General features: G+C 47.4%; 1 protein-coding gene across 1 annotated transcript; it reads left to right on the plus strand.

Moving 5' to 3' along the window:
- The first annotated feature begins 12,347 nt into the window (after positions 1–12,347).
- On the plus strand, positions 12,348–14,105 carry C14H19orf84 (chromosome 14 C19orf84 homolog). The gene is made up of 2 exons (XM_012952329.2): positions 12,348–12,382; positions 13,595–14,105. Exons 1-2 carry the CDS (start codon positions 12,348–12,350, stop codon positions 14,103–14,105), a joined length of 546 nt encoding a protein of 181 aa, XP_012807783.1.
- Positions 14,106–15,104: the final 999 nt, after the last annotated feature.

Below are 15,104 nucleotides of genomic sequence, written 5' to 3' on the forward strand. Positions count from 1 at the left end.
AAGGTTGTTCCCTGGTCTCTACTTGCAAACACACACACACACACAGGGGGGGGGGGGGGGAGGGAGGCACACACATTAAAAAATTAATTAATAAAATAGAATTTAAAAATCTCAGCCTGGTCCTAAATCTTGACTTCACACTCAACTCAAATCACATGTCCCCTCCCCATCTGACGCAGGTTGAAGCTGATATGTGGCCAGGAGAAAGGTAAATAAGTTAGCACTAAAAGCAGTTTTTCCATTTGTACTTTATAGCCATATTTGGCAAAGTATTGGGACTCTGAGGAGGGACAGCTAATGGAACAAGTGACTCTTGACTTAGCTGGCCATCACTGTGGCTCTGAGGGCTGAAATTACTTCTTTAGCCCTCTGCATTGTGGGCGTCCACAAACAGGCTTTCCCTTGGGACAAGAGTATGAAGATATGGTTAACCACATGGAGAACTTTTACAGTTGTCTTTAGACATGAGATTTAAGGTGCTTACCTTCTCCCACACTTTCTCCAATTCCTCCACTGGCCAATAAGTATCACATCGTTACCTTTTTAGGTGATATGCCCTTGTAAGTAGCTGAAACTTAGCTCTATCCATGGTCTCTATTGGACCCACTGCTATTGTAATATGACAGTATCTTTAGGTGACACCTTTGGAAAGTGATTGAGTCATGAGATTGGGGCCTTTGTGAATGGGATTAGTATCCTTATAAAAGAGGCCCCCTGAGAGCTATTCCCTCTCCTATGTGAGGCCACAATGAGAAATTGCCACCTGTGGGTCAAGAGGAATACAAATAATAAACTAAAACTCAACCCCAGCCTTGACCTTCGGCCATCTGCACTTGGGAAGCAGAGGGAGGAAGACTGCCTAGGAAGCTTCAGGCCATCCAGGGCAACAAAGTGAATCTATGTCTCAACGTTAATTAACTGATTCATTAATTAAAAAGAAAGAGCTCTTTTTTGGCTGTTCGCCTATCCTTAGCTCCCAGGTCCCTGCCCTGGTAAGTCCCCCTGTCTCAGCCTAGCTGGACTAAGATGGGGTGGGGTGGGGTCCCCTACTCCCACATGGACTCTCTGCCCCCTTCTGCCTTCCACATGGCAGGGGCTCTCTACACTTTCTTCTCTTTCCTTCTTTTAATTGAATAAAATAGAAGTCTAGAAAAGAAGGAAAAGAAGAGATGGATGCCAGGCAAGCTGGCTTATTCCTTTTATGTTTGCTTTCTGTGTGTGTTGGGGGGGGTCGTGTAGTGTACGCACATGTACGTGGCCTTGCAGTGGCCAGAGCAGAATGCTGGGGGTCCTGCTCCATCACTGTTCCGTTCATTCTTGCTTGCACCAGAATTTCTCACTGACACCAGAGCTTGCTGCTTTTCATGAGCCTAGGCGATTCCTGGGTCTCCGCCCCTCTTCTTAGGAGTGGGACTACAGGTGTGCTGTTTATATGGGTTCTGGAGATTCAAACTCAGGTGTTTTCCCACCCCCTCGGGCCCTCACGTCTGCATAGGAAGCACACCTAAACTGTTGAGTTTAGTCTCCAGCCCCAGCTCACTCCTTTAATCTCAGAACTCAGGAGGCTGAGGTCAGAGAATTGCCATGAGATTGAGGGCTAGAGTGAGATGAGACCCTGCCACAATTTAAAAAGGAAAGGGGCTAGAGAGATGGCTTTGTGGTTAAGGCACTTGCCTGCAAAGCCTAATGACCTGAGTTCAATGCTCCAGTACCCACATAAAGTCAGATACACAAAGTTTTGCACACATCTAGGGTCCATTTGCAGTGGTTAGAGGCCCTGGCATATGCATTCAAATTCTGTGTGTGTGTGTGTCTCTCTCTCTTTTATTTTATTTATTTATTGAGTTTTAGTTTGGGGGGGTAGGGTCTCGCTGTAGCCCAGGCTGACGTGGAATTCATAATGTAGTCTCAGGGTGGCCTCGAACTCACTGTGATCTGCCTGACCCCTGAGTACTGGGATTAAAGGTGTGTGCCACCATGCCCAGCTCTCATTCTCTCTTTATCTGTACTTTCTGTCTCTCTCTCTCCTTGCAAATAAATAAATAAAAATTTAAAAAGAGAAAAAAAAAAGAAAGAGAAGGAATAAATAAATAAGTATGTAAGTAAGACATGTTGACCTCAAATTCAGAACAAATCCCATGGCCTCCCCTTCCCATCCAACACAAGCTCAAGCTGGAAACTTATCACGTACTAAACTTGACAGCATCTTTGCCCTGAACTTCCCAGCCTGCAGAATGGACATAAATACATTTGACCATTTACACGTTTTACAGTCTATTTTAGAAAGCAGATACTGAACAGGAAAAGATGGCTCAATTCCTGCCCGCTCTCAGGAAGACAGGAAAAAGGATATGGACTTGGGAGTGGCAGAGATATCCATCCCATAGACTCTCTCGCCTGCACCAAAGCCTCGGCCACGAGAGGGCACCACCGCCTGTCTAGCTGCACATCCCAGCCGCACCTCAACACTCTTCTAAAATCACCCCAAGTAAACGCACTTCCTCCCGACTCCAACATATTTGATCTTTGCCAACCATCTCTGATGATTAATGTCGTTAGCTCGACAAGATCTAGAATCATCATGGAAGCAAGTCTCTGGGCACTTCGGTGAGGAGATTTCTAGACAAGGTTAATTGAGGTGGGAAGAACTGCTCTCACTGGGTGGTACCACTTCTGGACTGGATACCAAGGAGAAGCACAGCTGAGCAGCAGCGGTCATCTCTCTCTACTTCCTCCCTGTGGCTGCAGAGTGACCAGCTGCTTCCTGCCCTGCTGCCCTGCCTTCTCCTCCACAGCGGACTGCATCCCTTCAAAAGCCCAAAACCAGCGGGGGTGTGGTGGCACTATTTGAGAGGGAGAAAGAGGCAGAGAGAGAGAGAGGCACTCAGTAGGATCACCATGAGTTCGAGGGTAGCCTGGGACTACAGAGTGAGTGCTAGGTTGGCCTGCGGTGCAGTGAGACTTTACCTTGAAAAAAAAAAAAAAAAAAAAAAACAGGGCTGGAGAGATGGCTTAGTGGTTAAGTGCTTGCCTGTGAAGCCTAAGGACCCCGGTTCGAGGCTCGGTTCCCCAGGTCCCACATTAGCCAGATGCACAAGGGGGCGCACGCATCTGGAGTTCGTTTGCAGAGGCTGGAATCCCTGGTGCGTCCATTCTCTCTCTCTCCCTCTATCTGTCTTTCTCTCTGTGTCTGTCGCTCTCAAATAAATAAATAAAAAATTAAAAAAAAATTTTAAACAATTAAAAAAAAAATAAAACTTCCTTCATTAAACCGCCTTAATCCCAGCACTCCGGAGGCAGAGGTAGGAGGTTCACTGTGAGTTCAAGGTCAGTCTGAGACTACACAATGAATTCCAGGTCAGGCTGGGCTACAGTGAAACCCTACCTTAAAAAAAAAAAAATTTAATATGAATTAAATTTTGAAATAAAAATAAATTTTAAAAACTTCCTTCGTTGAATTGCTTTCTGTCAGATATTTTGTCACAGCAACAAGGAAAGTGACTAATACTTCATCCAAGCAGCCTTCTCAGCTAACAGAATTGAAACTGCAGAGACAACTTTCACCTCTCTCTCTCACATCAACCCTCCCGGCCATTCTGTCTCCTAACTATCCCACGGCGCTTTTCGCTCTACCGCCCCAGCTGCTGTGCTCCTGATCCCGTCTTCTGGATCGCTGGAGCCTATCACTGCGTGCTCACAACGGATGCGCATGCCCCACTGATAAATTACTTAGTAAGACCAGCACCACACTCAGCCTGTACGTACGCTGCTGTGTTCTACGGTCTTAACAACTTAGAGATGATGGTTATGATCTAGTCCTGTGGGGTACCTAAAGCGCAGACAGGTTAAGCCGCTTGCCCAAGGAGATGCACTCCATGGCAGAGACAGAGGACATCACTCCGCATGCCAGCTGGATTTCATGTCACCATCTCAACGCATCCCTGTATTCGCTCTCATCACACATTCTAAGCCGTCCTGACCCTCACAGTGACTTTTGGGCTATTTCTCTTAGCCACATGCCTAGCCAATGGTGTGATCTTTCTGCTTAAACATCTCTGCCCGCTGGGCCTGGTAGTACACGCCTGCAACACAACTGCTCAGGATGCTGAGGGAGGGGAGCTAAGTTAGAGGCCAGCCTTGCCTGCATAGTGAGAAAAGAACAAAAACTCAATGTCTGGTCTCCCCAGTGACTAATAAGATGCAACCTGAAACTTTTTTTCCTAATCATCAAGCCACACATGAGGTGAACCTAGCTACTTCTGTGGCCATGTTCCCATCACCCTGACAACCTTCCGATTTACTGGTTGGTTGTTTGTTTTGAGACAGGGTTCCACTCTAGCTCACAGCAATCTCCTACCTCACTGTGGTGATTTGGATGTGGGACATCCCCTACAGACTCAGGTTCAAATGCTTGAGCCTCCAGTTAGTAGCATTGTTTGGGGGGTTTGGGGAGCCATTGGGAGGCGGAGCCTTGCTGGAGGAGGTGTGTCAATGGGTGTGCGCTGATGGAATCACAGACAAGAGTTCTCTAAGGCAAACAAAATTGTCTTTGAGTTGTCTCGAAGGATGGAAACTCCCTGTGGAGAATCACACAGCCCAGAGGGGAGCTTGTCTTTTATTAGGAAAAGTACATCTGCTCATCTTCAAGGTACCTGGCTGAGACAAAGAGAAACTCACCAGAAGCTGGAGGATGATAAGTGGTCAGGCAACCCAGAGAGACAGAGAGATTACCCTTCCCTGGTAAAACGTCTGTGTAACCTTATGGGGACAGGGTTCACCTTCTGACTCAGGTGAGCCAGAGAAAGGCCATTGATTGGTCTGAGCTAGAGGCTGGCTCAGGAACAGGCCAACATGATGCCAAGTTCTGGGGTCTAAGCTTGACCAACCACAATGTTGGGATTCTAGAAAAAGACCTCCATCCCATGGAGGGGCTTGAGTATAGAAAAAACAGATCTAGGGAACTAGGCAAGAATGAGAAGTTAGATCATGCTTTGATCTCTAGCAAGCACAAACCTTCCCTTTTTACTTTCAGGGACCCACTCACTCTAACTGCCTAACAAAGCCACCTGACTCCCTTTCACAACTAGTCTGCATTTGTGGTGAAAAAAACAATCTGAGCAGTTGTTGCTCATAGCAGAAACTGAATGAGAGGAGGAGGAAGGACCTTACTACTGATGGTAATTCCTGCATCTAGTTTGGAAGGAATATATTTGGTCTGAGGGGGGAGCTCATTTAATGATTCATATAGCATTTGTTCATTATGCAGGAAAAGGTAGGTTAGCAGGTCCTAAGTTACAGTTAGGGAAAAGAATAAGTTCTGATATGCTATTGTACCATATTTCAAAAAAGTGAAAGAAAGGATTTTGAGTGTTTACAACAATGAAATCAATTTGTGGAGGTAGCTATACTTAACATTACACATATCTAACTATCACGTAGTGCCCCTTAAATATGTTCAATTTCAGGTGACAATTTGAAACATTTAAATAAATCAAAACGTAGGGCTGCAGAGATGGTTTAGTGGTTAAGGCACTTGCCCGCAAAGCCTAAGGACTCATGTTTGACTCTCCAGGTCTCAAGTAAGCTAGACGCACAAGTTCACATGTACACAAGATAGCGCACAAATCTATAGCTCAATTGCAGGGGCAGGAGGCCCTGGCACACCAATTCTTTCCCTCTTTCTCTCTCTCTCTCTCTCTCTCTCTCTCTCTCTCTCTCTCTCCATGTCTATCCCTACCTCTCTTACTCACTTGCTGTCACTCTCTCTAATAATTTTTTAATCAAAACATAAATAAAAGATTTGTGGGGATGGAAGGATGGCTTAGTGGTTAAGACACTTGCTAGCAAAGCCAAAGGACCCGTGTTTGATCCTCCAGTACCCGTGTAAAGCCAGATGCACAAGGTAGCACATGTGTCTGGAGTTCCTTTACAGTGGCTAGAGGTCCTGGAGTGTTCATATTCCCTCTAGCTCTCAGATTGCTCAGTGGTTAAGACACTGGCTGCAAAGCCTAACAACCTGGGTTCAATTCCCCCAATACCCACACAAGCCAGATGCACAAAATGGCACAAGCATCTGGAGTTCGTTTGCTGTGGCTAAAGACCCTGTCATGCCAATACTCACTCCCTCTCTCTCTCTCTCTCTCTCTCTCTCTCTCTCTCTCTCTCTCTCTCTGTATCAATCTACTTGTAAATAAATAAATAAAATAAAAGGAAAGAAAGAAACACACTGCATGGTGGTATTGTTGTAGAGATTTTTTGGAAAGACTACTTTAACCTTAGAATGAGTAAAAGTCATGGAGTTTATTTAGGGGTTAAAAAAGTTTGAGGCAGGCTGGAGAGATGGCTTAGCGGTTAAGCGCTTGCCTGTGAAGCCTAAGGACCCCGGTTCGAGGCTCGGTTCCCCAGGTCCCACGTTAGCCAGATGCACAAGGGGGCGCACGCGTCTGGAGTTTGTTTGCAGAGACTGGAAGCCCTGGCGTGCCCATTCCCTCTCTCTCCCTCTATCTGTCTTTCTCTCTGTGTCTGTTGCTCTCAAATAAATAAATAAATTTTAAAAAAAAATTTAAAAAAAAAGTTTGAGGTAGTTTTTAAAAGAAGTTTTGGTCATGCCGGGCGTGGTGGCGCACGCCTTTAATCCCAGCACTCGGGAGGCAGAGGTAGGAGGATCGCCGAGAGTTCGAGGCCACCCTGAGACTACATAGTGAATTCCAGGTCAGCCTGAGCCAGAGTGAGACCCTACCTCGAAAAACCAAAAAATAAAAAAATAAAAAAATAAAAAAAAAGAAGTTTTGGTCTTGAGTCAAGATGTTATTTTTATTTTGTAGATTTTATAGTTAAGTAATCTCCACACTCAGGATTATGAACTTGAAGCCAGTTTAGGTGGCATAGTGAAATCTGGGAAGGGGATGGTGGAAGTAAGGAGAAAGGGGAAAGATAGGGGTGGGCAGATGGCTCAGCCCTTAAAGGTGCTTGTTTGCAAAGCTGGCCTACAATTCCCAAGCCATCCACATGAGAGAGATGTGAAAAGTGGTGCAAGTGTGTTGTTTTCATTTGCAGCAGCAAGAGGTCCTGGTTCACCTACACACACAGTGTGTGTGTGTGTGTGTGTGTGCGCGCGCGCGCAAATAAATAAAATAAAAGTTAAAAGGGAGGGGGAAGGAAGAAAGTATGATGAACTGTACTTAATAATAGATGTGTTGCAGGTCTTAATGGTCAAATGGAATGATGTCTGCAACTTGCTTGGAAATGTATCAAAAAATTAAGATGAGGGCTGGAGAGATGGCTTAGCACTTAAGGTGCTTGCCTACGAAGCCTAAGGACCCAGGTTAGATACCCCACTATTTATGTAAGCCAGATGCGCAAGGTGGCACATGTGTCTGGAGTTTGTGTGCAGTGGCTTGAGGCCCTGGGCTATCTATTCTCTCCCTCCCTTCCTCCCTCCCACTCTCCCTCCCTCCATCTCTTCCTCCTTCCCTCCCTCTCTCTCTCCAATAAATAAATAAATTTAAAGACTTATGATGGCCAGGTATGGTGACACACTCCTGTAATTTCAGCAATCAGAAGGTAGATGCAGAAGAATCAGGAGTTTAAGGATATATATGTGATGGTAAAGCTGTGGTACACTTACACAATGGGGTTCTATTCAGCAGTGAAGAAAAATGAAATTATGAAATGCAGGGAAATGGATTGATATGGAAGTGATTATATTAAGTGAGGTAACCCAGGCCCAGAAAATCAAACATGTGGATCCCTAGCTACAGATGTTTAGATGTGTATGTGAGTTGGAATGAAAGTCCATAGTAGAGGCCAGGAAGCTAGAAGGGAGCTGTAAGGGAGGAAGGAGAGGGGAGGACTTAAGAGCATTGGTATCGTAGATATGTTAGTAGAAGGTTAGATTACTGGGGATGAAATGGTCTAAGTGGGATCATGGGAAGGGACAGAGTAAAGGAAGGAGGAGAATTAATCAAAATTTAAGATGTATAGAAACCTACTTCTTTGCTAGCCAATAATATGTATGTTTAAAAAGAGAGAGTGTGAGCAGAAGTATCCTATGGACATAGATAATGGTGCACACAGAAGCCATAAATTGTTATTAGAAAAATTTCAGTGGCAGGGGTGGGCTACCTTCCAGTGAGTTGTTGGCCAGGGAGGTCCCTGATGCCCCCAAAACATTACAGGTCATTTCCTAGGCTCTTAGTTGCCCACCAGAACTATATGGTAAAGACCCTATTGCTGAAGACTCCACATGCTTGGGCTGCAGTTCATTGAGAAATCGAGCTGGAGCTGGGCTGAAAGCCTCCTCCCTGTTGACTAGTGGTCAGAAAGCTAGAAAGAGCTGTGTAGCATGTAGCTCTATGAAAGAGAGAAGTCACCATTGGTGTTAAATAACAGTGGACCCTGCAAGCCTTAAGACTGGCCAGCCAGGCCAAATGTGCCAATTGGTGTAACAGTGGCATGCCTGTTATGGGGGAAATCAACTGCTCTCTAATTGGGCTAGAAGCCCACTCCATGGGAGGGATAAATGTCTGGAACTAAAAACCTAGTCAAAAGTCCATGGCTGGCCAAGTGTGGTGGTGTACACCTTTAATCCCAACTCTCAGGAAGCAGAGGTAGGAGGATTGCAGTTTAGTATGAGGCCACCTTGAGACTACATAGTGAATTTCAGGTCAGCCTGGGCTAGAAAAAGACCCCACCTCAAAAAAGCACACACACACAAAGCCTAGAGTTGGTGTATTAGTCAGGGTTCTCCAGAGGAATAGAACTGATAGATTGAATTATATGAAAAGGGAATTTATTGGAGTAGTTTATGGCCATCCAATAGCAGTTGCAGGCCTGAGAATCAAGGAACCCGGCAGTTGTTCAGTCCACGTGGCTGGATGCCTCAGTAGTCCCAATGCAGCACTTTAATCCATGCTGGTCTTCAGTGTACGCTGGAAGGCAACAAACAGCTCCTGCAACCAAGTGGAAAGAAAGAAGGGGGGTGCCTTATATAAAGTCCTCCTCTGGGAGGGGCTGGCCACTCTGGAGAAAGGGCTCACCCTGGGGGAAGAACTTCCTACTTCAGTTAATCCTTCCTGAAAACAACCTCAGAGACCCACCCAAAAGAGATGCCTATGAATTACTAAACAGATCAAGTTGACAACAACTTAACCATCAAAACTGGAGAGGTTATGGGCCTTAGGGGACTAATTTCTGCTGTTGTCTGGCTAACTGCATATATTATGCCCACCAAACTGTCCTTTAAGCACTTTTTTTAATGTTTAAACTCATATATTAATGCTACTCTCACACTTGGTTAGAGAAGCTTCTCTTTACAGTGATCACTGAATGACTCAAAAGGCACCATAGTGCTGAGAAGTGACAATAGAGTGTTTGGCACTGAGACATCCCTATCACACCTTCCAAAGCTCAGGGTCCTTTGCAGAAGAGGTGGCAAAAAGAATGTAAAAGGAAAAGGAAAAGATAGGACTGCTTATAAATCACTCTTCCAGACACAAAATGGCCTGACTACGGACACCACCTACACGAGACCCTCATAATAGGAGGAAACGATGCTAACATCAGAATAGAAGAGAGGGGCTGGAGAGATGGCTTAGAGGTTAAGACACTTGCCTATAAAGCCTAAGGACCCAGGTTCGACTCTCCAGATCCCATGTAAGCCAGCTGCACAAAGGCGAGGCAAGCGTAAGATCGCACATGCCCACTAGGTGGCACAAGCATCTGGAGTTCGACTGCAGCAGCTGAGGCCCCAGCACACCGATTCTCTTTCTCTCTCTCTCTTGCTTTCTCTAAACAAAAGCAGAAGAGAGACTGGAAAGAAGGGATTCAGTGAAGGGTGGATTTGAGGGGGGTGGGGATGGCAGTGGGGACGAGAATAACATGGTTTACTGTCTTTGGAAGGAAAAAGTTTTCAGGTGAGTTTGGAAGGATGAAATTGATATGAATCTCAACCACAAGGAGCAGGCTTTATTTATAGCGCAGGACCCAAGGGGGTGACACCTCACGTTCCAGCAGCACTGTGAGGCACTGTGACCCTAGAAACAAGAGACCAGGCTAGGTGGCATGTGGCTGGGAGGTTTTATGAAGGCCTTAGGAAGGGTGGAGGGAGAGGGGTAGGGGGTGTTTTGGCTGCAAAATGAGGAAGGGGGAAGTGAATATGTGGGAGCTGAAATCTGTCAGTTATTTTAGTTCCTGGGGGTTTGCAAGTCAGCAAGTGGTTTCTTCTTGCCTAAGATAAAGGGGCAGTTGATTATCTCCGTATAGACTGTGGCTCAAACTTGTTTGAAAGTCTGCAATCTTTGGATCAATCCCCTGGTGTGTCTCCAGGGTCTGTTTGCAGACTCCTTCAATCTATATTTATGGAAGCTGTCAATAAAATATTTTTTAAGTTTGTTTTTTTTTTTTAATTAAGATGTCATCTGGCGTGGTGGCGCACGCCTTTGATCCCAGCACTCGGGAGGCAGAGGTAGGAGGATCGCTGAGAGTTTGAGGACACCCTGAGACTACATAGTGAATTCCAGGTCAGCCTGGGCTAGAGTGAGACCCTACCTCGAAAAACAAAAAACAAACAAACAAAAAATTAAGTCTAAGTGTGGTGACACACCCCTGTAATCCCAGCATTCAGGAGGTAGACACCGAGGCTCAGGAGTTTAAGGTTTATCCTTGGCTTCATAGTGAACTAAGTCTACTTTGGGCCAATGAACCTTGTTTCAAAACAAAGTGCCAAAGATGGTAGCCAATCAGAGGGTAAGGATGCGGCTGACACCAGAAACAGCCAATCAGAAAGAGAGGATATACTGCCCTCCCCCTTATGCCACATAATAAGGAGTGGAAGAGGAATAGAAAAAAGTCCTGCAGAAGCGCAAGGCAAATCAGAGCCCTAACTTACCTCAAGGCAGGAGCAATTGGCTAAGGTCAAAGCCTGTCAATTTTGGGAGCTGGTAAACTGCGATCAAAGATGAAGGTCTCACTTCTGAGTCTCGGGGGCGGGAGGAGAGGCTGGTCAAACAAGATGGGGACGCCTCCGTGGTTGACAGCAGTGCTGAAAACTCTGCGGCAAAATAGGAACAAGCTAGAAGCAGTCTCTGAAAACAGAGACAATGAGTTCTGTCTCAGGCAGAAAGCCTCCCTCCCTCCCCCACCCCCACCCCTCTCTCTCTCTCTCTCTCTCTCACACACACACACAAAATGAAGTCCAGAGCAAGAGGAAACAAGGGCTGGGAGAGCAACTGCCTAGCCAAACTCTGGGTTCCATCTATATAGCATCATAAAAATAAACAGGAAATAAAAAGTTTAAAATCTTGGCTGTAGAGATGGCTTAGCGGCTAAGGTGTTTGCCTGCAAAGCCAAAGGACCCAGGTTCCATTCCCCAGTACCCAGTAAGCCAGATGCACAGGGGACGCATGCATCTGGAGTGTATTTGCACTGGCTGGAGGCCCTGGAGCACCCAGTCTGTCTGGCTGGCTGGCTGTCTCTCTCTCAAATTAAAAAAAAAAAAAAAAGTTTAAAATCTTGGGCTGGAGAAGTTGCTAGGTGGTTAAAGGTACTTGTTTGTAGTCTGATGGCCGGTGTTCGATTCCCGGGTGCACTCATAAAACCAGATGCATAAGGTGGTTCATGCTTCCGGAGTTTTGTGTTTTGTTTTTGTTTTTGTTTTGCTGCTGCTGCAGGAGGCTGGCATTCTCTCTTAAATAAATATTTTTAAATATATTTTATTTATTTATTTATTTGGGAGAGAGCGGGGTGTACAGAGAAGGAGAGAATGGGCATGCCAGGGCCTTGAGCCACTGCAAACGAACACCAGACGCGTGCGCTCCCTTGTGCATCTGGCTTAAGTGGTTCCTGGAGAATTGATCCGGGATCCTGTGGCTTTGCAGGAAAAAGCCTTAACCTCTAAGCCATCTCTCCAGCCCTCAAATAAATATTTTTAAAATCTTTCTGACAGCCTACAAGATCCTATATAATGTAGGTCTTGCTGGTGTCTCCATTTACAGCATAGATTTTTAAGGCCTGGTCCCGAGGGAAGAAGGAGGGCTGGACACACTAACGGGTCTGAGGAAGGTGGCCGGGACCTGTCCCCCAGTTTGAGGGAGGACAGGGTCTTGGACCCTTGGAGGGTCGGGGTCTGCTTCTCAGATCCGGTTGAGGAGGGCCCAGGACAGCACCTATAGGGAGAGGGTGTCTGAAGAATCATTGGAAAGGTCATTGGGCTGTGGAAATAAATTCTGGCGTGTTGGCCCCGCCCAACGTGCTGCGTGCTTTTGGGGGACCCGCCCTCTTTCTTCCTTTGTTCCTCCCTCTCCCAGAGAAAGGTCTAGAAAAAGCTTCGGGCGTCTCTTGCGGCGACGATGGACCAGGCGCAGGATGGTGCTACTTCCAATGGGTAAGAGACCGAATCTTCCAAGGAAGAGATGGCCGCTTATGGGGAGGAGAGGACAGGGAATGGGAGGGGGGAGAATCTTGGCCAGACCCTCAAGATGGGTCAAGACTCGGGCAGAGGTGTTGAAGACCGAAGAGAGCCGGAGCCATGGGGGGGATGGGGTGGTCGTGGTGGTGTGGGGGACAGGGCAGTGGCCGAGGCAGGAAGAGCAAAAGTTCAGAGACTACATAGTGAATTCCAGGTCAGCCTGGGCTAGAGTGAGAACTTACCTCACAAAAAAAAAGAAAGAAAAAAGAGGTCAGAGCCAGGAGGCTGGAGAGGTGACATAGCAATTTAAATGGTGCTTGCTTGCGAAACCTGATGGCTAGGTTGGATTCCCCAGTATGCACATAACAGATGCATAAAAAGTTGCCCATGAGTCTGGGAGCTCCTTTATGGTGGCAAGAGATCCTCATGGGCCAATTCACCACTCCCCGCTCCCACTTACCTTCTTTCAAATAAATAATAAAAATAAAAATATTTAAAGAGGTCAGGGCCAGTCTGGGCTACATGACAAGACCTTATCTCAGAAAAGGAACAGAAGGAAGGAGTGAGGATGGACTGAATGGCTAGAATCAAAGTGTTGTGTTATTTCCAAAGTATGAACTGGGAGACCATGGTTGCAGTGTGAGTTTAGAGCCAAAATAATTGTATTAATTTTGCATTCACCAGAGTCAGCCTCTTAATACTCAACTTTGCTATTTTCAAAGCCAAGTTTTGAATATGAAAACTCAAGGTTCAGAGGGGTAAAATCATTCTTCCTAGGGCCTGTATCAGGGGCTCAGGGGTACAGCAGTTCTTAGTACAGCAGAGGCCAACGCCTTGGGGGCTGGGGTGTAGAGTGCTGGCCTCGCATATATACAAAGGGCCCTGGCTTAGACCCCAACTCTACATAACTTGGGTGTGGTGGTTCACATCTATGATCTCGGCACTCAGGAGGTGGAGGTGGAGGCAGGAGGATCGGAGTGCAAGGTCATCCTGGGCTACAGTGATGAGGTGTCAGGCCTTCCACACAGTAGTGGGAAATTGAACTGAGCTTGGTCCTAGAGTTAGTGGCGCCATGGTTTTTGAAAATGACACATGGAAACAGCAAGAGGGAATAAGACGGAAGTGAGGAGGTCACAGGGGACAGACTCCTGGCAGATGCGACACTGACCTCTCTTTCTGTCTTCCTAGGAACAATGTTTCGTTACCTGGGATGGAGACATTGTCGTCAACATCCATCCCAGCCCTACCCCCAGCATTTCTGGGCACCCAGGACCCAGCCAACCTGGGGCTTCCTGAGCACCTGGCCTCTGTCACTGTCCCCATCCGCCTAGACACCCTGTCCTACCTCCTGCACAGTGCTCTGCTCGGGACCTCCAGCCTCCAGCAGTCCTTACCGCCCTGCTCCTGCGCCTCTGACTCATACCACACCCAGTCAGGCATAGCCAGGAGGCCACCCAGGGGACGGGGACGAGGACGAGGGAGCTGGGAGGTTCGGCCCAGGCCTCCCTGGGGCCAGAGTCAGTCACCATGGGGTGCTGGACGGGCCCATCAGCTGGAGAAGGGCGTTGCGCGGGGTGGGGCTGGCTCCAAGACCCCGCCAGTGACTCCGCTGGCCCGTGATGGGCAGAAAGAAGCTGGAGGAGAAGCACGTCCTCCAGCCCCACCAGCTGCTGCTGAAGACTGGGAGACTGACTACTAGGACCCCAGGAAGCACCTGACACCCCACCTGCTGCGTGATTTCCCCCGAGTTTTCAACAACCTTAGTCTGAGATAGAGGAATCTGAAGAAATAGCCTGTCTGTGACAGCCCATGTCTCCAAACCAGAGGAAGCCCTGGACTTGGAGTCCACACACAGTGCTCCACCTCGTTTCAGTACCACCCCAACTCCAGCTACAGCCCCAGTTTATTTGTCTCCCAGGGTTCTTCAGGCCCCACTCGTGACCCCAAAACCTTTCACAACTTCCTCTCCAACCTGTCCATTCCCTCTTCATTCCGCAGTCCACCCATTTGTTCCCACTCCCCTCTGCTTTCTGCCCTAACCCGTGTTCAGTCTCGCGTTTTCCACCCCCAGTCCTTCAGGTTAAACCCAGAACCGCTTGCAATGCTAGTCACGTACTAAGCTAAAACCCCAGGCCTCTTTTTACTTTTTCTTTTGAGACAGGGTCTCCCCAAGTTGTTCAGGCTGGTCTTGAACATGTGATCACCCTGCCTCAGCCTCCTGACTGGCTGGGATGACAGGACTTTGTCCTCATGTCTGATGTCATCCACAACTTCCTGCTAAGACTGGGTCTCTCTCTGCATTCCAGGCTGGCCTTAAACTCTTGGCCATCCTTTTGCCTCAGTCTCCTTGAGTGCTGAATTACAGGCTTACACCACCCGGCCAGGCTTATTCATAACTGAGCCCACATTATCCTCACCTTTCAGTTCATGCCATACATCCCCAGTTCCATGCTCAGCATTCCTCCTGGGAACCCAGCTTTGAGAATATCTAGATCCCCACCCCACAAGGAATCCTTTCACCCACCATTCTGACGCCTGTATCCTGCCCCAACACTTGTCTACTGCCGGTTGAACAATAAATGGATGTTTGCTTTGACCTGTGTGTGGTCTCTGCTTGTTCCCAAGGCTCAGGTTCCCCTGTGAGTGCTGTGGCCAGAGCCTGGGCCAGGAGGAGGCCCTGGGGGAGGGTCACAGAGGC

Source organism: Jaculus jaculus, chromosome 14 (genome assembly GCF_020740685.1).
Source record: "Jaculus jaculus isolate mJacJac1 chromosome 14, mJacJac1.mat.Y.cur, whole genome shotgun sequence".
In the NCBI taxonomy this organism is placed as follows: Eukaryota; Metazoa; Chordata; class Mammalia; order Rodentia; family Dipodidae; genus Jaculus; species Jaculus jaculus.